General features: G+C 40.1%; 1 protein-coding gene across 3 annotated transcripts in view; it reads left to right on the forward strand.

The window, feature by feature from the left end:
- The first annotated feature begins 4,317 nt into the window (after positions 1 to 4,317).
- The window catches only part of LOC129513826 (survival motor neuron protein), a 38,571-nt gene continuing 17,768 nt past the window's right edge, over positions 4,318 to 25,120 (forward strand). For all 3 annotated transcript variants that reach the window (XM_055332182.1, XM_055332184.1, XM_055332185.1), the window contains exons 1-7: positions 4,318 to 4,450; positions 15,661 to 15,732; positions 17,962 to 18,081; positions 19,196 to 19,396; positions 19,552 to 19,707; positions 21,642 to 21,731; positions 23,372 to 23,482. In XM_055332182.1, the coding sequence (XP_055188157.1) occupies positions 4,379 to 4,450; positions 15,661 to 15,732; positions 17,962 to 18,081; positions 19,196 to 19,396; positions 19,552 to 19,707; positions 21,642 to 21,731; positions 23,372 to 23,482 (822 nt within the window). In that variant the 5' untranslated portion in view covers positions 4,318 to 4,378. The remainder of the gene's footprint in view (positions 4,451 to 15,660; positions 15,733 to 17,961; positions 18,082 to 19,195; positions 19,397 to 19,551; positions 19,708 to 21,641; positions 21,732 to 23,371; positions 23,483 to 25,120) is intronic.

Below are 25,120 nucleotides of genomic sequence, written 5' to 3' on the forward strand. Positions count from 1 at the left end.
CCCAAAAATTCAGTGCCAACTCATAAAAAATTGGGGAAAATAAGCTGTAATAATTTTAGCCATGAATTAGTTACTCAGAAAACTAAACATACTATATAGTCCAGTAATTGTGTTCCTGGATATTTTTCCCCGTGAAATGATAATAAAGAGCATAATTAAGTGTACATTTTTATTGACTTGTACTAGACTCTACCCAGATCAAGATCCATAGACATGGGATGCCTGAGTGGCTCAGCAGTTGAGCATCTGCCTTTGGCTGAGGGCGTGATCCTGAAGTCCTGGGATCGAGTCCCACATTGGGCTCCCTGCATGGAGCCTGCTTCTCCCTCTGCCTGTGTCTCTGCCTCTCTCTCTGTGTGTCTCTCATGAATAAATAAATAAAATCTTTATTTTAGAAAAAAGATCCATAGGCATTTCTATCACCCTAGCAGGCTCCCTTGTGACTATCACTATAGATTAGCTTTGCATATTTTTTATTTTCACATTAGTGGAATCCTACAGTATGCACTATGGTGAGTCTGGCTTCATTTGTTTAACATCATGTCTGTGAGAATGCTTTGTCTTTTGTGTGTCTGTAGCTCCATCTTTTTCTTTGCTGTGTAGTATTCTGTTAAATATACCATAAGTTAGTTACCCACTCTACTTTTCGTGGATGTTTGGTTGCTCTTAGTTTGGAGCCTTTAAGAATAATTATGCTATAGATAGATCTTTCAGTGGTCATAAATATTTCTAATACATACTTAAGAGTGGAATTTCTGGGTCATAGAGTGTATAAAATTGTTATATAGTTTTTCTTAATGCTCACCTAAGTAAGCATTTGTAAACAAACATAACTAAGGGATGTGGAGAATTTCCTTGGGTTGTCATAATTACCACAATCTTGGTGATTTATAACAACAAAAATTTATTCTGTCACAGTTCTATAGGCCAGAAGTCCAAAAGCAAGTTGTCACCAGGACCACATGCCCTCTGAATATTGTATGGGAAAATCTTTGCTTGCCTCTTCCAGAAGCTTCAGGCATTATTTTGCTTGTGTCAGCATTACTCCTATCTCCATCTTCACATAGCCTTTTTTTCTCAGGCTTCTTCCTGTTATTTAGCCACCACCACTAATTCTAGAACATCTCATCACCCCAAAAGAAGCCTTGTACCCATTAGCAGTCCCTGTTTTTCCCTCCTTCCATCCCCTCACAACTAATCACTTTTTATCTGTATCAATTACTTATTTTGGATATTTATGTAAATAGAATAACTGGCCTTTGAGGTCTGGGTTTTTCTCTTAGCATAAAGTTTTCAAGGAGGAATAATATTTTAATAAATTTAGAATGGCAGATTCTTTGTTGAATTGTAAAGCTATTTTGGGCACTTCTATAAACATTGGGGTGCACTGCCGCTTTGGATCACTACACTTGTATCTTTGGGGTGTATACCTAGTGCAATTGCTGGGTTGTAAAACACATGTATTTCTGATCTCCATAGAAGCCAAAGGGAAGCTGTCAAATTTCCTTGGGTAGATTTTCTATTTTTTTAAAAGATTTTATTTATTTATTCACGAGAGACACAGAGAGAGAGGCAGAGACACAGACAGAGAACCCGATGTGGGACTCGATCCCAGGTCTCCAGGATCACACCCGGACCTGAAGGCAGTGCTAAACAGCTGAGCCACCCGGGCTGCCCTGGGTAGATTTTTTTAAAGAAAATTACTTAAAAAAAAAAATAACTAGTACATGGAATCTACATGGCAGTCTTAAATACCTAAAGAATCTGGAAAAGTAAATGATAAATTCCTACTAAGATCTAAAATCCTGCTTGATCCGTGTAAAGATAGGGGGGAAATATGCACCTCCTTAAACATGGGACATTTGATCCCATTTTTCTTCTCTATCCCATTATCTATCCCCATACTCCCCTCCCCTCCATCCCCTGACAATTGTCAGTTCTCTGTGAATCTGTTTCATTCGTTTTTTAGCTTTCATATATAAGTGAAATCATATGGTATTTCTTTCTCTAACTTATTTCACTTAGCATGGTAGTACTGTCTGGGTCTGTCCATGTTGTTGTAAATGGAAAGATTTCATTGTTTTTATGACTGAATTATATTCCATCAGGCATACATGTATAAACACGTTTATCCACTCATCTAGTGTTTGCATCAATTTATATTATCACCAGATTCCCTTTTCTTACATCCTTACTCTCATTAAAAAAAAATATATATATATATATATTTACACATACACATACATACATACACATATTTGGGCAGCCTGGGTGGCTCAGAGGTTTAGCGCCTGCCTTCAGTCCAGGGTGTGATCCTGGAGACCCGGGATCAAGTCCCATGTCGGGCTCCCTGCATGGAGCATGTTTCTCCCTCTGTGTCTCTGTCTCTCTCTCTTTAAATAAATAAAATCTTTTATATATATATATATATATATATATATATATATATATATATATATATATATATATATTTAAGAGAAAGCATGAGCAGGGGGAGGGGCAGAGGGAGAAGGAGATGGCGACTCCCTGCTGAGCGGGGAGCCCGATGCAGGACTGGATCCCAGGACCCTGGAATCACGACCAGAGCCGAGGACAGACGCTTAACCGCCTGAGTACCCAGGTGCCCCATCTCACTTGTTATTTCTTGTGTTTTGAAAATAGCTATTCTGGGATCCCTGGGTGGCGCAGCGGTTTAGCACCTGCCTTTGGCCCAGAGTGCGATCCTGGAGACCCAGGATCGAACCCCACGTCGGGCTCCCGGTGCATGGAGCTTGCTTCTCCCTCTGCCTGTGTCTCTGCCTCTCTCTCTTTGTGTCTGACTATCATAAATGAATAAAAATTAAATAAATAAATGAAAATAGCTATTCTATTTTAATAGAATAGCTCAATTTTTGTTTGAATTGCATTTTCCTGATGGTTGGTGATATTGATCATCTTTTCATGTACCTGTTGACATCTGTAAGTGTTCTTTGGAAAAATGTCCATGCACTGCCTCACCATATTTTTAATGGGATTTCTGGGTTTTTTTGTGTGTGATTTTTTTTAACATTGAGTTGTAGGAGTTCTTTATAGATTCTGGATGTTAACCCCTCATCAGATAAATCACATGAGAACATCTGGGCCCTTTCAGTAGGTTTTCTTTTCCTTTTGTTGGTTTCCTTCATTGCGCAAAGCTCGTTGCAGTTCCATTTGTTTATTTTGATCCCTTTAAAAAAAAAGATTTTATTTATTCATGAAAGACAGAGAGAGAGACAGAGACACAAGCAAGCTCCACACAGGGAGCCCCATGCAGGACTCGATCCTGGGACTCCAGGATCACACCCTGGGCCAAAGGCAGATGCCAAACCGCTGAGCCACCCAGGGATTCCTGATCCCTTTTTAAATTTTAAATATTTACTAGAGAAGACTTGGGAGAATGGATATTAGCGTAAATGTTAGGGTTGAGAAGTGGATAAAGACATGAGCTCTATTTCATATCCGGGCTGCTGTGTAGATGCTCTGTGCCTGTTCCCTCCTCTCTCTCTTTTTGGACATCAATAGTTCATTACTTAAAAAAATATAAAAATAAAAAAAATTAAAGTAATGTCTACCACCTAAGGTGGGGCTCTAACTCAGAGGCCCGAGATCCAGCCTTGCAGGCTCTACCCACGGAGCCAGCTCCCGCGGCCCCTCATTCCTTTTTTCCCTAATTGCTGAGTAGTAGTCTACACCTGCACCACAGTAAATTTCCTTTATCATTAAAATAGGAATAGTAATCCTTCCTTTATGAGGTTGCAAAAATTAACATAAAACTCTATAAAGCGCTTTTTTAAAAAAATGGTAGCTATAGGTTACCTGTGAACCAACTTCTGTATTACCCACATTTCCTAAATTATCCGCAATGGACACTGTTTTCCTTTACAAAAATATTTATTTATTCATTCATTCATTCATGGGAGATGCAGAGAGAGAGAGAGGCAGAAACCCAGCAGAGGGAGGAGCAGGCTCCCTGCAGGGAGCCCAACGCTCAACTGGATCCCAGGACCTGGGGTCACGACCTGGGTGGAAGGCAGGTGCTCACCCGCTGAGCCCCCCGGGGGGGGGGGCCCTGGACACTATTTTCCTTGGAAATTTGTTTAAAACAGAAACACCCTGTTCGCATCACTCTACCAACATAGGAAACGGTGAAATCAAGCAATTGAAAGGGGGCGGGACAGCAACGCGCCCGAGCGGAGCGGCGGGAGCGCTCCTACCTGGGCGGACGCGGACGAGGACGCGGACGCCGCGTGGCCCCCCCCAGGCCACCGTCCTCCGCTTCCGCTCCCAGAGGCCCGAGCACCGGAAGTTGTCACTGCGAGGGAGACACAGCCCACGCCGCGCACCCGGCGGTGTCCGCGCCATGGCGATGGGCGGAGGCGGCGGGCTGCCGGAGCCCGAGGACTCTGTGCTGTTCCGGCGCGGCACTGGCCAGGTGAGGCCTCCGACGGCTCCGCCTTCGGCCGGGAGCCCCGAGCGGGCTCCCGGTGGTCCCCGTCCACCCCCGCGCGGGCCCGGCGGTGGGGCAGCCGCGGCGGCCTTCTCGGTTGCTGCACCTGTACACGTTTGGGAGCATTAGCCCCGAGCTGCCCCCTCGTGCCCCTTGGGCTCCCTGGTAGCCACGAGCCGACTCCCCACCTCCTTGTGTCCATTCTCCCTGACCGGGGAGCGTGTAGTGTGCGTGGGCCGGCCGCGGTGAGGCAGGCGGTTGAAATGATGGAGAGGAGAGCCAGGGATAACTCCGGGGTTGTCTTGAAGCGCTGAAAAGATGAAATTGCTTTTTACTGAGGTGTGCCAGGGAAGACGGCAGGTGGAGAAGGGTTTCTAAGGGTGAAGATCGACCTTGGGTAAAATCTGATTGGATTCGGATTGGGAGAGGACAAAGTCGGGGCAACGTCTGTAAATACTTCGAGTTGTAGCCTGAAGGTAGAGGAATTGGCCAATAGACGGAGGGGGAGCGAAATAAACGCGGTTCCTAATTGCGTTTCTTGTTCGTAAGAGGATAGAAGCCTGTTTCAGCGTTTCGTGGGCCCGTGGGAAAGATCCGGTAAGGACGGGAAGTTTCCCAGGGTCCCGGGATCGAGTCCCGCGTCGGGCTCCCTGCGCGGAGCCTGCTTCTCCCTCGGCCTGTGTCTCTCTGTCTCTCGTGAATAAATAAAATCTTTAAAATAAAATAAATTAAAATAAAATAAATAGAAAAAAGAAGAATCGACCCTGGAATTTAAGCTAAGAGACGGAGTGAGGACCTTAGGATAGAGTAAGAGTTTAAAAAGCTGGAGGATCAGTGTTTTGTCCAGTGAAGTGAAATGATTGACATCATGCGGCTGCTAGAAGGCGTAAGTTGCAGAGGCTATAAGGTGATGGTTAAAGAGGAGGATTTTTTTTTATTTTTTATTTTTTATTTTTTATTTATGATAGTCACAGAGAGAGAGAGAGGCAGAGACAGAGGGAGAGGGAGAAGCAGGCTCCATGCACCGGGAGCCGGATGTGGGATTCGATCCTGGGCCAAAGGCAGGTGCCAGACCACTGCACCACCCAGGGATCCCTTAAGTTTTTTATTTTGATTCCAGTGTCCTTAACATGGAGTGTTGTATTAGTTTCAGCTGTACAACATAGGGGTTCAGCACGTCTCTGCCTTACTCAGGGCTCATCACAGTAAGCTTACTGTTATCCTCCTCCCCTATTTCACCATCCCCCAACTCCTCTCCCCTCTGGTAACTGTCGTGTGTTCCCAATAGTTAAGAGTCTATTTGTTGGTTTGTCCCTTTTTTTCCTCTGTTCTTTGTTTTCTTTTCAGTAGGCTCCATGCCCAACATGGGGCTTGAACTCCTTACCCTAAGATCAAGAATTGCATTTCCTACTGACTGAGCAGCTTGGTGCCCCCATTCCTGATACTTCATTCTTTTTTATGGCTAAATAATATTCCACTGTGTATACGTGCCACATTTTCTTTATCCGTTCATCCATCAGTGGACACTTGGGCCGCTTCCCGTGTGGCTAGCGTAAATACTATTTTAATACGTGCACCTATAAACATAGGAGTGTGTGTATTCCTGTGACTTAAGAGTTTTTGTATTTTGGTGGGTAAATACCCAGTAGTGTGATTCCCAGATCATAAGGTAGTTCTGTTTAATTTTTTGAGGAAACTGCATTCTGTTTTCCACAGTGGCTGCACCAATTTGCATTCCCACCAGCAGTACAAAGGTGTTCCATTTTCTGCACATGCTAACCCACATCTGTTTCTTATTTTAGCTGATAATGACAGGTGAGGTGATACCTCATTGTATGTATGGTTTTGTTTTTTAAGTAAACTCTGTGCCCAATGTGGGGGTCAAACTCTTGACTCCAAGATCCAGAGTCACATACTCTACCCACTGAGCTAGCCACACACAGCACACATTATGGTTTTGATTTGCATATCCCTCATCTGTCTTTGGAGAAATGACTGTTCATGTCTTCTACCCATTCTTTTTTTAGTTTTTAGCTAATTTTTAAAAAAGATTTTATTTATTTATTCATGAAAAACACAGAGAAAGAGAGGCACAGACGCAGGCAGAGGGAGAAGCAGGCTCCATGCAGGGAACCCAACGTGGGACTCCATCCCAGGACCCTGGGGTCACGCCCTGGGCCGAAGGCAGGCGCTCAACCACTGAGCCACCCAGGTATCCCTAGTTAATTTTTTTCTCTAAGATTTTATTTGTTTATTCATGAGAGAGACACAGAGAGAGAGAGAGGCAGAGGGAGAAGCAGGCTCCATACAGGGAGCCTGACGTGGGACTCGATCCCAGGACCCCAGGGTCATGCCCTGGGCCGAAGGCAGGCACTCAACCACTGAGCCACCTGGGCTGCCCAATTTTTTTCTTTTTTAAAGATTTTATTTATTTATTCATGATAGACCCAGAGAGAGAGGCAGAGACACAGGCAGAGGGAGAAGCAGGCTCCCTGCCGGGAGCCCAATGTGGGACTCGATCCCGTGACCCTGGGATCATGCCCTGAGCAGAAGACAGACACTCAACCACTGAGCCACCCAGGCGTCCCATTTCTTAATTTAAATTCAATTTGCCAACATATAGTATAACACCCAGTGCTTATCACATTATGTGCCCTCCTTAACACCTGTTACCCAGTTAACCCATCCCCTAACTCCCCTCCCCTTCTGCAACCCTTCATTTCCCAGAGTCAGAAATCTCTGATAGTTTGTCTTCCTCTCTAATTTTTCACCACTCAGTCCCCCCCCTTCCCTTATGGTCCCTTTCATTATTTCTTATATTCCACATAAGACTAAAATCATTTGATAATTGTCTTTCTCCAATTGACTTATTTCATTCAGCATAATATCCTCTAGTTCCATCCACGTGGATATAAATGAAAGGTATTCGTCGTTTCTAATGGCTGAGTAATAATGCATTGTATATATAGACCATGTCTTCTTTATCCATTCATCTGTCGAAGGATATCGTGGCTCCTTCCACAATTTGACTGTTGTGGACATTGCTGCTGTGAACATTGGGGTGCAGGTTTCCCATCATTTCACTACATCTGCATCTTTGGGATAAATACCCAGTAGTGCAGTTGCTGGGTTGTAGGGTATTCTCAAGGAACCTCTACACTGTTTTCCAGAGTGGCTATACTTGCATTCCTGCCAACAGCGTAAGAGAGTTCCCCTCCCAGAAAGGCTCTTACCATAGAGAACAAACTGATGGTTATGAGAGGGGAGGTGGGTGGTAATGGGGATTAAAGAGTACACCTATGATGAAGTAAAATGATTTTTTTTTTTGTAGACTTTAAGAGCACATGCACACACAAGCAGAGGAATGGGCAGAGGGACAAGCAGACTCCCCACTGAGCAGGGAGCCCTACAATGTGGGGCTCCATCCCAGGACCCTGACATCACGACCTGAGCCGAGGCAGATGCTTAACTGACTGAGCCACCCAGGCACCCCAGTAAAATGATTTTTAAAATAAACGTAGGGGTGCATATATCCTTTCAAGTTAGTCTTTTTGTATTCTTTGGGTAAATACCTAGTGCGATTATTGGATCATAGGATAGTTCTTTTTGTCAGAGGCATGTGGTTGGGGAGAGGGAAAGAGCTCTATTTTTAATTTTTTTGAGAAATCTCCATACTGTTTTCCATGGTGGCTGGTCCAGTTTGCATTCCCACCAGCAATGCATGGGGATTTCTTTTTCTCCACATCTTCACCAAACCTTGCTTCTTGTGGTTTTCATTTAGCCATTATGAATGTGAGGTGATACATCGTTGGGGTTTTGATTTGCATTTGCCTATTGGTGAGTGATGTTGAGCAATTTTTCATGTGTGTTTTGGCTCTCTGTGTCTTCCAAGAAATACCTGTTCGTGTTTTCTGCCCAGGAGAGTAGAATTCTTTAAACTGAGTTTTTGGAAGGGTTGTAGTTATTGATTACAGTAAGTAAGGACTGTAGAAGTTAGTAGCTGCGATTGAGTGATGTGCAAGATCATTGGTAGGGAGGAGTTTAAAGACCTGCAGTGATAGGGTATTGCAGGGATCATCTCCATGGGTTTTTAAATAATCAGGAATGATAGGAATAACATTGGAGAGCGTACTGGGATATAAATCTCAGAGAATGAGGAAGGATGGCTCAGATGGCTGTAGATGATTGCATGAAGAAGATTAGTAGACAGTGGAGTCTGGTAATAGGATTTTGAAAACTGTGTTCAAGAAAGAAGGAGAGAGAAAATTCTGAAAGTGGATGTGTGGAGCAAGGAAGGTTGCTTTCCCATCTGTGGTACAATGATTTGAGGGATATTGAGAAAATATTTCATTGAGATGTCTGCAGAGAAAGAGGCATCTTTGGGGAAAGCTAGATTTTAAAGCAAGAAGATAAAGGGTTAAAGATATTGGAAGCGGGATTTGCTGATTACTGAAGACCTCACAGCAGAAGTGTCAGCTATTGAGAATTGTAGAAGATGGCAGAACCTGAGAAACTGAGGCCACTAGTGCTGACCAAGCAACAGAAATGTAAAGGCAGTGTCATGGCCTGTTCTGGCTACTGTGTAACACATCACCCAAAACTCAGTAGCTTGAAACAGTAATAATTGTACATAGTAGTTCATTTCTTTTTACTACTATAGTATCCCATTGCATTAATATACTATGATTTGTTTATTCACTTGTTTGAGGACATTTGGATTGTTTTCATTTGGGGACTGTTACTAATAGAGCTACTGTATTAGTGGAATAGACTTTGTATGGACATAGGCTTTCATTTCTCTTGGAAATCTACTCATGGAGTAGTTGTATTTTAACTCTAGTAAGAAGCTGCCTTGGGGGGTACCTGGCTGACCAGTTAGAGTGTGTAACTCTTGATCTCAGGGTCATGAGTTCAAACACCATGTTGGATGTGTCCCACTTTTTAAAAAAGCTGCCTAGGAGTACCCTTCTCTTTGTTAAATAGGATGCTACCCATTAAATAAATCCAGTTAAACCTTAAGGGGGTAGGGGGATGCCAAGCCCTTCTTCAAAGTTGTACCATTTTACATTTTGACTAGCAATGTGTGACATTTCCAGTTTTTCCACATCTTTGTTAATATTTGGAATGGTTATTCTCATTAATTTTAGACATTCTATTTTTTTTTTAATTTTAGACATTCTAACAGATGTTACTGCCATCTCAAGATTTTATTGTTTTTAAGTTTTGTGGGGTTTTTTGTTTTTGTTTTTTAAGTAATCTCTATACCCAACGTGAGGGTCACCTCACAACTTGGATATCAAGAGTTGCAAGCTCCATGGACTGAGCCAGCTAGGCACCCCAGTGTCAGGAATTTTGCTATTATTTCCCTAATGACTGGTGATATTGATTACCATTTTATGTGCTTATTTACTATGCATATACTATCTTCTTTGACAAAGTACTGAGATCTTTTGTTATTTTTTTATCTCTTACTATTTATATAAGAGCATGAGCAAAGAGAAGCACACTCCCCATTGAGCACAGAGCCTAAGGGGGCTCAATCTCAGAACCCTGAGATCGTGACCTGAAGTCACTTAACCAACTGAGCCACCCAGGCTTCCCCTTTTGTCTGTTTTTTGGTATTTTAAAATTAGATTGTTTTTGTCAGTATTTGCAAGTTCTTCAAATATGCTAGCTAGATACACAACCTTTACCAATTAGGTAATTTGCAAATATTTTCTCCCAATGTGTGGTGTGGTTTTTCAGTCTCTTAACATCATCTTTCTAGGAAAGAAATCTTCATTTTGCCGAAATCTAATTTTTAAGATTTTTCCCCCCACTATTTTTGTGTAGACAATCTAAGCTCACAGAGATTTTTCTCTTAAGTTTTACAGTTTTATGTTTTCCATTTCTATGATCCATTATGAATTAATTTTTGAGTATAAATTAAGATATGGATGTAGATTCTTTTCTCTGCATGAGAGTTTCCAGTTGTTTCAGCACCATTTGTTAACACTACTATGCTTTCTCTACTAAATTGCATTTGTACTTTTGTTTCAAATCAGTAATATGTGTATGGGACTATTTCTGACTCAGTTTTGTTGTGTTGGTATATTTCTCTACCTTGATGCTAGTATCACACTTTTGATTACTATAGCTTCACAGTACATCTTGAAGTCAGATAACGTAAGTCCTCCAGATTTACTTTGTTTTTTCAAAATTGTTTTGACTATTCTTGGTCCTTTGTATTTCCATATGAGTTTTACAATCAGCTCATTAATTTAATAGATGTTCACTCTTGAACAACACTGGTTTGAGCTGTGCATGTCCACCTATATGTGAAATTTTTTTTGCCATAAATATAGTACAGTACTATAAATGTATTTTCCTTAGGATTTTAACATTTTCTTTATTGTAAGAATACAATGTATAATACTTATACCAAATGTGTGTTAATGGGATGTTTATGTTATCTCTAAGGCTTTCAGTCAACAGTAGGCTTTTAGTGGTTAAGGTTTTGGGAGGTCAAAAGTTAAACACAGAGGGGTGCTTGGTTGTCTTAGTCAATAGAGCATGTGACTCTTGATTTTGGGTCATGATTTCGACCCCATGTTGGGTATAGAGCCCACTTAAAAAATTTTTCTAAACAGATATTTGAATGAGGGGAGGGTTTAGGGAAGAGTCAGCGCCCCTTACCCTCTACCCTTCATTGTTCAAGGGTCAAATATACTTTACTTTTTTCTTAGAACTGCAATTAAATATATTTGTTGCTAACCAGCATTGGATTTTCTCTTTTTAATTTTTTTAAAAGATTTTATTTTTTTACTCAGAGAGAGAGGCAGAGACACAGGCAGAGGGAGAAGCAGGTTCCATGCAGGGAGCCCGACATGGGACTTGATCCTGGGACTCCAGGATCACGCCCTGGGCTGAAGGCAGGCGCCAAACCGCTGCGCCACCCATGGATTCCCCCTGGATTTTTTCTTTTTAAACCCAAGATTTCTCTATTCATATCTTGGTTGATTAAAGCTTATATTCAGGGGATCCCTGGGTGGCTCAGCAGTTTGGCACCTGCCTTTGGCCCGGGGCGTGATCCTGGAGCCCCAGGATCGAGTCCCGTGTTGGGCTCCTGGCATGGAGCCTGCCTCTTCCTCTGCCTCTGCATCTCTCTCTATGTCTGTCATAAATAAATCAAATCTTTAAAAAAATAATAAAGCTTATATTCAGTAGATTCTTCTGCAAACACTAGTGAGTATAGTGTTTCTGCACATTGTAAATTAGTCTTGGTACTCAAAGGACAGGGAGGGTATATCACAAAATCTTAAACTCCTATTTTTTCCCATAAATTTTTATGAGAAAGTCTAATAATAACTGATTTTCTTTATTTTGTAAATGACTTGGTCTTTTTTGTTAAGAGGCTCTGAAAAATTTTTTTAGAGTTTTTTGTTTTTTAAGCTCTTATACTTCTGGGACCCCCATTTATATACACATTAAATATTCTTTGCTAGTCATCCATATTTATCATTTCACTTGTTTCTTCTTTCTTTCTTTTATGTCTTTTCTTCAGTACCTCTTTTTTTGTTGTTGTTTTTGTTTTGTTTTTTCTTCAGTACCTCTTAAATTTTCAGCCAAATGTATTCTTTGGGTACCTTGTAGGCAATGTTATTTTTTCTTCCATTTCTTTCTTGATTTTTTTTTTTTTAAGATTTTATTTATTTATTTATGAGAGACACAGGGAGAGAGAGGCAGAGACACAGGTAGAGGGAGAAGCAGGCTCCATGCAGGGACCCCAATGTGGGACTTGATCCTGGGACTCCAGTATCATGCCCTGGGCCGAAGGCAGCACCAAACCGCGGAGCCACCTGGGCTGCCTCTGTTTTCTTTTTGTGATTGTTATTTGGGAAGTTTTATCAGCTACAATATTTTTTGTTATAACAGCTTTGTATAAAACTGCAGTGACTTTTCTTTTCATTTTGAAATACCTGTTTTCTCTGATCTGACAATAACCATTGTGATGTGAGGATTTTGAGTTGTGTTTCACTTTTAAGAATGCCCTCTCCTGGGGTGCCTGAGTGGCTCAATTATTCAAGTGTCTGACTCTTGATCTCCGCTCAGGTCTTGATCTCAGGGTCTTGAGTGAGTTCAAGGCCCACATTGGATGGAGCTCACTTTAAAAAAAAAAAAAAAGCCTTCTTTTGATACAGTGGAATTTTCTTTATCAGCACTACATTTTGCAGCTGCAGGGAAATTGGTATGTCTTCTAATTATGTGATTTTTTTTTTTTTAATATCTTCATTATCCTTCTGTTTGCTTTCTTGCCCTTCACCAAATCTCAAAGGAACATCTCCCCTCTCCAAGTGTAACCTTGGACAAATCAGTTACCTCTGTGATTACTTTTCTTTTCTACACAAAGATTTAATGTTTTTTTAAAAGGATTTATTTATTTATTTATTTATTCATTCATTCATTCATTCATTCATGAGAGACACAGAGATAGAGACAGACAGGCAGAGGGAGAACCAGGCTACATGCAAGGAACCCAATACAGGACTCAATCCCAGTACCCCAGGATCATGACCTGAGTGAAGGCAAATGTGCAACCGCTGAGCCACCCAGGTATCCCATGATTTAATGATTTTTTTTAAAGACATATCAAAAAGTGAGATTAGGGACACCTGGGTAGCTCAGTGGTTCAGCGTCTACTGTTGGCTCAGGTTGTGATCCTGGGGCCCTGGGATTGAGTTCTGCATTGGGCTTCCTGCAGGGAGCCTCCTTCTCCCTCTGCCTGTGTCTCTGCCTCTCTCTGTGTCTCTCATGAAAAAATAAAAATCTTTTTTTTTTTTAAGTGAGATTAACAGTTGTACATGGAACCTATTTTTCTTAATATAATGGATATTAGCAAAGTCACCTAAACTAGTTTTACAGCTAAATGAATTTTATTACAGACTTCTTTAGAACTCCTTGATTAACATTGTACCAAATCCTAGGTACTACAGGTGTTTTGTAACTTATCTTCTCATTACCAACATTATGTATCTAAACTTATTTTAAGCTGTTATATAGAATAAACTGATTCTAGTTGGACTTGTAGCCTCACAGATCAAAATACATTGTTTTAATTGTGGTTTAAAAGCACACACGTAACAGAATTTATCCCCTTAACCATTGAAGGAGGGAGAGAGAATCCACAAGCAGGCCCCCCTACTGAGTGCAGAGCTAGATCCTGAGATCATGATCTGAGCCACCCAGGTGCCCCAATAAAAATATATCTCTCAGCAATGAATGCTTAGGAGATAATGGATGTTCAAAAATATATCTTTTTAAATTGAATTAAAGTAAAAATAGGAATAACTGATACCTGAGTGCTTTATTGTTTTTTAATGCAGTACTTAAACTTACAACCCTTAGATCAAGACCTGAACTAAGATCAAGAGTTGGATACTTAACCAACTGAGTCTCCCAGGCACTCCATGAATCCCCATTTTGTTTCGTTTTAATTAGAGCATGTGCATGGTGAGGAGGGGAGGGGGAAATGGAAGGAGAGGGAGAGAATCTCTGCTGATCCCAGAGCCCAACTTGGAACTTGATCTCACAACCCTGAGATCATGACCTGAATTGAAATCAGAGCCAGACGTTTATAGCTGAACCACCCAGGCAGCCCACCACCCTCCCCGAGATTTTAAAGCTAGATGTTTTGGGGGCTCATCTCTCAGGTGCAGGTCTTAAAAGTTGAGGTGCTCAGTTTGGGCTTCAAACTCTTTGCCCTTCAGGGAGAAGCCCTGGGTTTTGAGTTTCTTCTCTGTTATGGGTCCCTGCACCAGGGAGGGGTTTATGGCAAGGCTATGTCTCCATTTCTTTTACCACTTCAGTGTAGGGTTTGTTTGTTTGCCTAATGGGAATTGCTTAACTAGTTTTTAGGTGTATTTCTTTTTATTGTTTTCTCCTTAGAGGAATTTGTTCCATATGTAGCTGTAAATTTTGGTGTGTTGGCAGGATGAGTTCAGGACCTTGCTAAGTTGGTATCTTGAAACAGAAAATTCGTTTCTTTTAATTCAGACGTTTATTGTTGTACTTCAAATCATAGTATTACATCATATGTTTTATATTTTTTGTTTTATGTGACACTTTTTTTTTTTTTTTTGTGACACTGTTTTAAATTCCTATTTAGACCATCTCTCTTGAGAACAGGTAGGATGGGATCCCTGGGTGGCTCAGTTGTTGAGCATCTGCCTTTGGCTCAGGGCATGATCCTGGAGACCCGGGATCAAGTCCCACATCGGGCTCCCTGCATGGAGCCTGCTTCTCCCTCTGCCTGTGTCTCTGTCTCTCTCTCTGTGTCTCTCATGAATAAATGAATAAAATCTTTAAAAAAAAAATAGGATGATTTCATATATTTCTCAGCAATCAGTGCTGAGGAGATAATGGATATTCAAAAACAGTACTTTTTAAATTGAATTAAATTTAAGTAAAAATAGGAATTACTGATACCTGAGTGTTTTCCAGATTACTTAATACCACTCCTGTTTAAAATGAAAATTGAGGGGAATCCCTGGGTGGCTCAGTGATTTCGCACCTGCCTTGGGCCCAGGGTGTGATCCTGGAGCCCCGGGATCGAGTCTCACATCAGGCTCCCTGCATGGAGCTTGCTTCTCCCTCTGCCTGTGTCTCTGCCTCTCTCTCTTTGTCTCTCATGAATAAATAAATACATTTTTTAAAAAAAATGAAAATTGATTGATCACTATTGATAATTTGCAACCCCCTGAACATTTTGGGAATTCTTTGAATGATCTAGACATAGTGTAAGTGAAGGGGAAAAGAATATTCTTTAGACCACAGACTCTGTGGTCAGAATTACATGACTATAGTCTGTATAAAGTCAAGTGAATAGCCAGATATTTTCCCACACTGCCAAACAAAACCCTTTATCAGCTCTTAGAAGAGATTGAAACATGGACCCTTGGTCAGATCGACTTACTCATTAAATTGTGGAGCATTCACTTTTCAGTATACATCTTAGAACATTGACATAGGTCTAGCTTTGAGGATAACGTCACATACTTTCTAAGTAGGCTTCTTGTAGTTTATTTAGGATTTAAAATACCTGTTTGTAGCGTAATTTCATTATGTGTGGGGTAAGATGGCTCTTGATGTTATCTAATGTACATTTTTTTATGAAATTCATTTAAACACTAATTATTTTTGTTCTTTACCCTTCCCAGAGTGATGACTCTGACATTTGGGATGATACAGCATTGATAAAAGCTTATGATAAAGCTGTGGCTTCATTTAAGGTATGAAATATTTATTCTTTTCCTTATTTCCTCACGTTAATCATTTGGGAAAAAACTTAACTGATAACATACTTAGATGTCAAAATACATATTATTCAGTTGTAATTTTGAAGACCAGTAGATATCATTGGTTAGTTAACTTAGCTGATCATCTTCCTTCAGAAGTTGGTAGGCTCTCTAGATGTCATCCCTTTCGCAAAGGCAACTGAAGTAGAATTTTAAACATTAATTACTTTTAATGTGTTTGCATTGTATCAAACTATAGAAGTCCTCTAACTCAGATTAGTGGAAGGGAAGCCTGAGTTATAATTTTCATTTAACAAGCCTTCATTGAGGGATCCCTGGGTGGCGCAGCGGTTTGGCGCCTGCCTTTGGCCCAGGGCGTGATCCTGGAGACCCCGGATCGAATCCCACATCGGGCTCCCTGTGCATGGAGCTTGCTTCTCCCTGTGCCTGTGTCTCTGCCTCTCTCTCTCTCTCTGTGTGACTATCATAAATAAATAAAAATTTAAAAAAAAGCCTTCATTGAAATAATAATAATACCAATAGTCTTATAATTAGCACTTGTAGAATGTTTACAACATATTATGCACCATTCTAAGTGCTTTACTTAAATTAATCCTCCCCAAATCCTGTGAGTTCATTATCAAGTCAAGTGTTCCTCATGGTAGGAATATACAATTCTTTGAGGGGATGAATTCTGTTGTTGTGGCTCAAAAAAGACATTTACACAGTTGACCAGCGTCATCCCTTTCCTACCATGTGAGGTATTTAGTTTTTTGAGCATGATGCATGGACCATCAATAGTCCAAGAAAAGAGCATATCTCATAGAGAGCACCAAGTAGAAAGTCCACTTCTTTCCCTCATGAGGTAAAGATCAAACCCGTATGTTATCCTTGAAGCGGAGTTCAGAGTTGTCAGTAATGCTTTTCTATATGCCCTTAGAGTAGAAGCATGCTAATACAAGGTTCTGTAAAATGCAAATTAAAGTGGGTCTCAGCGTTGGATGCAATTGACAATATTGCAGAGGGAAGTAGTCTGAGTAGAGGAAAAGATAGTTAATTTCTATTTATTTTTAAAGATGTACTTTTTCAGAAAGAGCAAACGAGCAGAGGGAGAGGAAAAGGTGAAGGAGAGAAAGAATCCCAAGCAGACTCTATCCATGCTGAGGACAGAGCCTGATGTGGAACTCTATCTCACAACCCTGAGATCATGCCCAGAGCTGAAATCAAGAGTCAGATACTTAACCAATTGAGCCACCCAGGCACCCCGATAGTTTACTTTTAATTGTGTTAAGTTTAAAGTAAATGTAAAGATATGAAATTGGTATTTGGAGATGTTGGATTAATAAAGAAGAAATGACTGCTGGACAATAGTTTTAGAAGTCTGCTTACAGGGCATCCCGGGTGGGGCTCAGCGGTTTAGCGCCGCCTTCAGCCCAGGGTGTGGTCCTGGAGACCCAGGATCTAGTCCCAAGTCCCATGTCAGACTCCCTGCATGGAGCCTGCTTCTCTCTGCCTGTGTCTCTACCTCTCTCTCTCTCTCTCTCTCTCTCTCTCTGTGTCTCTCATGAATAAATAAATTAAATTTTTAAAAAGTCTGCTTAGGGATCCCTGGGTCGCGCAGTGGTTTAGCGCCTGCCTTTGGCCCAGGGCGCGATCCTGGAGACCCGGGATCGAATCCCACGTCGGGCTCCCGGTGCATGGAGCCTGCTTCTCCCTCTGCCTATGTCTCTGCCTCTCTCTCTCTCTCTCACTGTGTGCCTATCATAAATAAATAAAATAAATTAAATTAAAAAAAAATAAAGTCTGCTTATATAGAAGTTATAAAGGTTGATAGGAATAGATGATCATAAGCAAATAAAGAAGGATGGACAGTTGTTTTGGGGAATGCCCAAGTTTAAGACTCAATCAGAGAGGCAATAAAGTATTGAAGTTCTGCATTGCTATATCATCCAAAATGTCATGAATTTCAAGACAATCAACAGAATTTAATATTACAAAAAGGTTGAGAGTGAGGACTTGATTAAAAGGGTCCTTAGGGCTGCTGATCGGATATATGATTCCCTCCAGAATAGTTTCTGTAGCATGTGGGAAGATGAAAAGAGGAAATAGAGGCTGTCTGAATTGATGGGGCCTTGAGATCAGCTTGCAGTGACCAGATTATATTGTTACACTTCTTTCGTGTCTTACCCTTTAACATGTACCTTTCTGTTCATGTTTTCATAGCATGCGCTAAAGAATGGTGACATTTCTGAAGCTTCAGATAAACCAAAAAGCACACCTAAAAGAAAGCCTGCTAAGAAGAATAAAAGCCAAAAAAAGAATGCTACCACAGCCCTGAAGCAGGTTATTTTTAGAACATTGAGTTTGAACTTCAAAGAATTTCTTGTTACTGTTTTTAATAATAGTGAAAATCTCTTTAACTTAAATGATTAGTATGATGTTTTCCATTGACATGTAATCATAACATTTCTAAGATAGCTATTAAACTTTCTATAGTTTAGAAACATGCATGTTAATTAGAGTATAATAAAGTAAGTGGGAATGATACATTGAAGATCGTGTTTACTTTCTGTGAGGGGTGGGGTTGAGGAACCCCGTGCTATTTGGGAGGAGTAGCCTGAAACTCAGGGCCTGAAACTGACTTGGCAGTGTTCTGCTTAAACTGATAGATGGCCATGCTTTTTTTTTTTTTTCTATTTTCCGTCAAAAAACATTAAACTAATACTCAGGAACCAAAAATCTGGGTAGAATCTTTTGTTATTTAAAACACTAGACCTGGGCAGCCCCGGTGGTGCAGCGGTTTAGCGTGCAGCGGTTTAGCGCCGCCTGCAGCCCAGGGTGTGACCCTGGAGACCTGGGATCAAGTCCCACATCAGGCTCCCTGCATGGAGCCTGCCTCTCCCTCCCTCTCTCTCTCTCTCTCTCTCTCTCTCTGAATAAATAAATAAATAAATATTTAAAAAAAAATAAAACTAGACCTGAAAGCTAAATATTTTGATGTCTCATCTGTTCCTTTAGTTTTATTACTAAGGGGGAAGAAAGATAACTTTGATAAGCTCTCGATGTGTGCTGAACCAGAGTGTAGTACACTTTAGACACTTTCTCCCCTTTCTGTTCTTCACAGCAAATATATATGAGGTAGATTTTATTATAATTACTTAACAGATGAAAATGAGACCTAAGGAGATTAAGAAACTTATCCATGATTATAAAAATTGCAGAATTTGTATTTATGGCAAATATGTGGCATGAGTCTATAAACAATTATATTTATATGGGAAATTTAGATTTCTTTGTTTTTTCTCCCAAGGCTTTTCGATTATGTCATTCTGCCTTCCAGATCAGTTAGCCAGAGACTGTCCCCTCCACAACCTGCTATACCCTACCTAAACAAGATTGCAGTTTATCCTCTTTAAAAGAGATATGTACATGTATATATCTTTGGTTTCTTTTATAGTGGAAAGTTGGTGACAAATGTTCTGCTGTTTGGTCAGAAGACGGGTGCATTTACCCAGCTACCATTGCTTCAATTGATTTTAAGAGAGAAACCTGCGTTGTGGTTTATACTGGATATGGAAATAGGGAGGAGCAAAATGTGTCTGATCTACTTTCCCCAGCCTGTGAAGTAGCAAATAATGTAGAACAGGATACTCAGGAGGTAAGGATACAGAAGAAAAAAAAAAAAAAAGAATTCTTAGAAGCCAAGAGGGCATGAGAAATTAAACAATTAGTTGTTGTTTGATCTACTGAGCATTAATTTTTTTTTAATGATACCTTTATAACAAGAATACGTCTATTTTTTTCTTTTTAAAGAATGAAAATGAAAGTCAAATTTCAACAGATGAAAGTGAGAACTCCTCCAGGTCTCCTGGAAATAAACCAAATAACATCAAGTCAAAAGCTGCTCCATGGAACTCTTTTCTCCCTCCACCACCCCCAATGTCAGGATCGGGACTGGGACCAGGAAAGGTAATTTCTACCCAGAAAAGGTTTCCCAGAAAATTGTTAATAATTCTAGAACTTAAAAAAAAAAAAAATACTATATTAAATGAGTTTTAGCTTTTCTATGAAACTTTTGTAGTTTTTTGTAGGTATTCTAAATCTACACTTGAAAAAAAATTTTTTTTTAAGATTTTATTTATTTATTCATGAGACACACAGAAAGGCAGAGACACAGGTAGAGGGAGAACCAGGCTCCATGCAGGGAGCCCAGTGTGGGACTCGATCCCGAGACTCTGGGGGTCACGCCCTGAGCCAAAGGCAGATGCTCAACCACTGAGCCACCCAGGCATCCCACACACTTGAAAATTCTTTACAAAGGAAATGAGATAGTAATTCAGAGTAGTTTATACTGAAAGACCTTCCTGACTTTTTTTTTTTTTTAAGATTTTATTTATTTATTCTTACTCTATGAGAGACACAGAGAGTGGCAGATATACAGGCAGAGGATGAAGCAGGCTCCCTGTGGGGAGCCTGATGCAGGTCTCCATCCCCAAACCCCAGGATCATGGCCTGAGCCAAAGGCAGATGCTCAACAGCTGAGCCACACAGGTGTCCCTCCCAACTATTTTTTTATGGAGGATTGAGTATTAGACTAATAAATTTGTGAACTTAAGTTAGAAACTATTATGGTGTTTTACCGTCTAGGTGTTATACTCTAGTTCTCCACATCACTTCGGTAAGTGTATTAAAATTGGAAGAAAACACAATATTTACACCTAATATATAGATTAAATCCTTAGGTGCTCTCAGATTGTTTTATAGAGGAAAATGTAAATATTGTTTTCCTTTATGGTTCTTTTGGTTTTAAGTTACAAAAGATTTTTAAGTTATATCATAGAACCCAAGTAGGTGTGTTTATACAGTTGTTTTGTATAAAGCATTGATTTCTTCCTGGCAGTGATAGTATTCAGACAGTAATAGTAATAAATAAAATTAAAAATCACAACTTATTAAAGCTTTTTCTGAAGATTTTCTGTGAGAGATTTTTTTGTGAGAGATTTCTTATTAGATTTATACTATATTACAATTTCGAGAATGATTAAACTTCTTGGTTTATATATCATACTTCATTGGTTTCAGAGGGCTGATCTTTCTTATTAAATGAGGGGTTTGCTAATTTTTGTACAATATATGATTTATAGTAGTGTATGTAACTCAAAGGATATCCATAAAAAGATTATACAGTTTAGGGGCCTGGTTGGCTCAGTTGGTTAAGTATCTGCCTTTGGCTCAGGTCATAGTTCCAGGGTTCTGGGATCGAGCCCCACATCAGGCTCCCTGCTCAGCAGGGAGCCTATGTCTCCCTCTCTTTCTGCCTGCAGCTCCCACTGCTTGTGTTCTCTCTGTGTGTCAAATAAATAAATCTTAAAAAAAAAAAAAGGATTATACAACTTAATTAGCAAAATTGTGAGGGGCGATAGTCTTTTATGATTGAAACATCTTGCTAAATACCACTGTCTCTTATTTTAAAAAAAGGCGAGGGGGGGGTGCGGGGGGAGAACACCTGGGTGGCTCAGCGGTTGGCCTCCTACATGGAGCCTGCTTCTCTCTCTGCTTGTGTATCTGCCTCTCTCTCTCTCAGTCTGTCTCTCTCATGAATAAATAAATAAATCTTTAAAATAAATAAATGAATGAATAAATAAATAAATACCACTGTCTCTGATTTATGAGGTAATTAGGAATCTTTCTTATTTTGAACTACTTTTTGAATGTTTATTATAGAAAGGAAACGAGGAAAATCTAGATTTGTAAGTCTTTACTATTTGATATATGAAACTATTTCATCTTTTTTGATATGTATATTATTCTGGTTGATTATTTTGACTCTGTGGTATTGAATCTTTTTCCCCCTTTCATGTGTAAATTGGTAAATTAATCTTCCTTTGAAATGTTCTTTACAGCCTGGTGTAAAATTCAGTGGCCCACCACCACCTCCACCACCACCACACTTCCTATCATGCTGGCTGCCTCCATTTCCTTCTGGACCACCAGTAAGTGCAAAAGGATTCAGATTAAACTTTGCTTTCATACATTCTTGGGGATTTAATGCAGCACATAGGTTGTTGGGAAATGTCATTTTAGACTATCCCTATGGTCACATTCTAATGGGTAAAAATTTGAACTAAACCTCAGGTTTTTGTTTTTAATGCCCGTCTGCTACCCAGACTCAGTCCTCTTATCAGCCCCAACTCTGAGGCCCATATTGCCTGCTTCCTTCCTCTCAGAAATTGTTTCCCATTCTGTACGGAGGTAGCTCCTATTTGAAAGGATTTAATTACACCATAAATAAGGATTAATAGCGGGCAGCTGAGTGGCTCAGTGGTTAAATATCTGCCTTTGACTCAGATCGTGATCCTGGGATCAAGTCCCATGTCAGGCTCCCACTGTGGAGCCTGCTTCTCCCTCTGCCTGTCTCTGCCTCTCTCTGTGTGTTGCTCATGAGTAAATAAATTCTTTTTTAAAAAAAGGATTAATAGTTTGCTCTTTCCAGATATGCTTGGATGTTAACTTCACATAGACTATTTGGCTATCTAATGGTAGACTTCTGGTTATCAGTGATAGACTAGATATAAGATGCTTTGTGTGTTCCAGTGGGAGCAACACAGGACCTTTACTTAAAATGTTGTATGGGGAAAAAAAATGTTGTATGGGTATTTTTCGAGTAAAACCATAAAAGTATTTATATTTGTGACACATGGATGGCTCAGTCAGCTGGGCATCTGATTCTTGATTTTGGTTCAAGTCGCAATCTCAGGGTCGTGGGATTGAGCCCCTTCATGGGCTCCATGCTCAGTGCAGAGTCTCCTTGAGATTCTCTCCTTCTCCATCTGCCCCTATGCCCACTCGCATGCATGCACATGCTCTTTATTTATTCGGAGAGAGAGAGAGAAATAAAATCTTGGGGGGGGGGGACAAAAGTACAATATTCTTGGTCTTTTACCCATAGCTTCGTAATGGAACAATAATAATTGAAAAATGAAAGTATCTAAACATTTTATGTGATCTGTTGTCTTTTGATTCTTATTTTTTTTTTAAAGATTTTATTTATTTATTGATGAAAGACACAGAGAGAGAGAGAGAATGTGTGTGTAAGGCAGAGACACGGGCAGAGGGAGAAGCAGGCTCCATGCAGGGAGCCTAACGTGGGACTCCATCCTGGGTCTCCAGGATTAGACCCTGGACTGAAGGTGGTGCTAAACTGCTGAGCCCACCTGGCTGCCCTCTTATTCTTTCTTTGGAAAAGAAAAAAAGATTTTTATTATTCATGAGAGACACAGAGAGAGAGGCAGAGACAGAGACAGAGGCAGAGGGAAAAGCAGGTTCCCCATGGGGAGCCTGATATGGAACTCAGTCACAGGACCTGGGGATTACAACCTGAGCCAAAGGCAGATGCGCAACCACTGAGCCACCCAGGTGTCACGATTCTAACTCATTTAAATTTTGTTGGTTTTTTGTGTTGTTACTGGTTAGCTTTTTCAAAATGTCAGATTTTTTTTTTTGAGTTTTAAGTAGGAAATGGCATGAAATGTAGGGAAAGATACCACTAATCCAGCATTCTCTATGTAAAATGGATGTCCAGACTTCAGTTCTTGTTTATTGACTTTAGAATATTGACTTACTCCATTTCCAGATAATTCCTCCACCACCTCCGATATGTCCAGATTCTCTTGATGATGCTGATGCTTTGGGAAGTATGTTAATCTCTTGGTACATGAGTGGCTATCATACTGGTTACTATATGGTAAGTGATCACTGAGCATCTTTCCTGACAGTCACATTGTGATTATGTGACTTTATTTTGTTTGCTTGTTTGTTTTGACTTTGTTTGTGACTAAAAATGGTTTGTTAAGTTTGACAAATCCTAAGCGTTGAAAACTACCCCTGAGTTTAAAACTATACAATTATTTAAGGCTTACATTATTCTTGTATTATCCCTGCTAAGTGTAATTGTAGCGCATTTAAAATTTTTTCATTTTGTTATTTTGTGATTATACATTTTCTAATTTAATGATATTCTTTCTAAATTATTTTCCAATTTCATTAGTCTTTCTCTTTCAATTTGAAATAAAAATACATTGTAGGAGATAAAGACAAAGAGTGTTAGTTTCTGTGCATAGAGAAAGGTCTGAGGTGATAAATCCCAATCTGGACTTTAGGGACCGAAGCTCCAAACTTGTCTTTTTATACATCAATCTGTGGCAGACATGTTGTATTATGATTTAGCAGGAAATTTTTAGTTTTTTAAATTTAAAGTCAATAAGCTGGGGATCCCTGGGTGGCTCAGCTGTTTAGCGCCTGCCTTCGGCTCAGGGCGTGACCCCGGGGTCCCGGGATCGAGTCCCACATCAGGCTCCCTGCATGGAGCTTGCTTCTCCCTCTGCCTGTGTCTCTGCCTCTCTCTGTGTCTCTCATGAATAAATAAAATCTCTTAAAAAAATAAATACGTAAATAAAGTCAGTAAGTTTTTTTTTTTTAGTAAGTTTTTATTTAAGGAATTTTACATGTGATTTCTTCCACTGCTGATCACCATACTTCCTCCAAAGTCAGAATCATAATCTTCAGAATAGCCCTTTTAGAAGGAACTTTTGTTCAGTCCACAGTTGTCGCTGTCAGTCTAGAGTTCTTTCAGCTGGGCTTCTTTGATCTCCACTTGAATATAGACATACTTCATAAATTCCCTTCCAGTAACCAAGAAGTCAAATTGTAGGAAATACACTGATAGCTATTTTGTCAAGTGATCTAAAATTTTATTCCTTAATTTTTTCTAATATTCAAAGTCTTACTACTTCTCTTTACTCCATGAGCCTAGCAGAAAATATTACAGGTCTCATTTTCACCACAGAAAGTATGGAAACATAATTTGTGTCTCAGTGTAGCGACAATTTATAAATTTTTTAGAAGGAAGCTGTTGAATGAATGAATGAATGAATGAATGAATGAATAAATAAATAAAAGGAAGCTGTTATACCATGCTGAGATTATGATATTGTATGTACTTGAATTTCTAATTAATTAATATGTAAAAGAAAATAAACAGGTAACTTAAATGTATTACCTGTACATGCTCCCATTAATACTGTTATTTAAAAGCTAATCTTGGGGCAGTCCGGGTGGCTCCGCGGTTTAGCGCCGCCTTCAGTCCAGGGCCTGGGCCTGGAGACCCGGGATCGAGTCCCACGTCGGGCTCCCTACGTGGGGCCTGCTTCTCCCTCTGCCTCTGCCTGTGTCTCTGCCTCTCTCTTCTGTCTCTCATGAATAAATGAATAAAATCTTTAAAAAAATTAAAAAATAAAAAAAAAAACTAATCTTGAGCTATTGTGTAACCTTGATATGTTTGTATTGTATGATGAAGTTCCCCTTTTAATGACCAAAAAGATAA

Source organism: Nyctereutes procyonoides, unplaced genomic scaffold, assembly GCF_905146905.1.
Source record: "Nyctereutes procyonoides isolate TBG_1078 unplaced genomic scaffold, NYPRO_anot_genome, whole genome shotgun sequence".
NCBI classification, from domain to species: domain Eukaryota; kingdom Metazoa; phylum Chordata; class Mammalia; order Carnivora; family Canidae; genus Nyctereutes; species Nyctereutes procyonoides.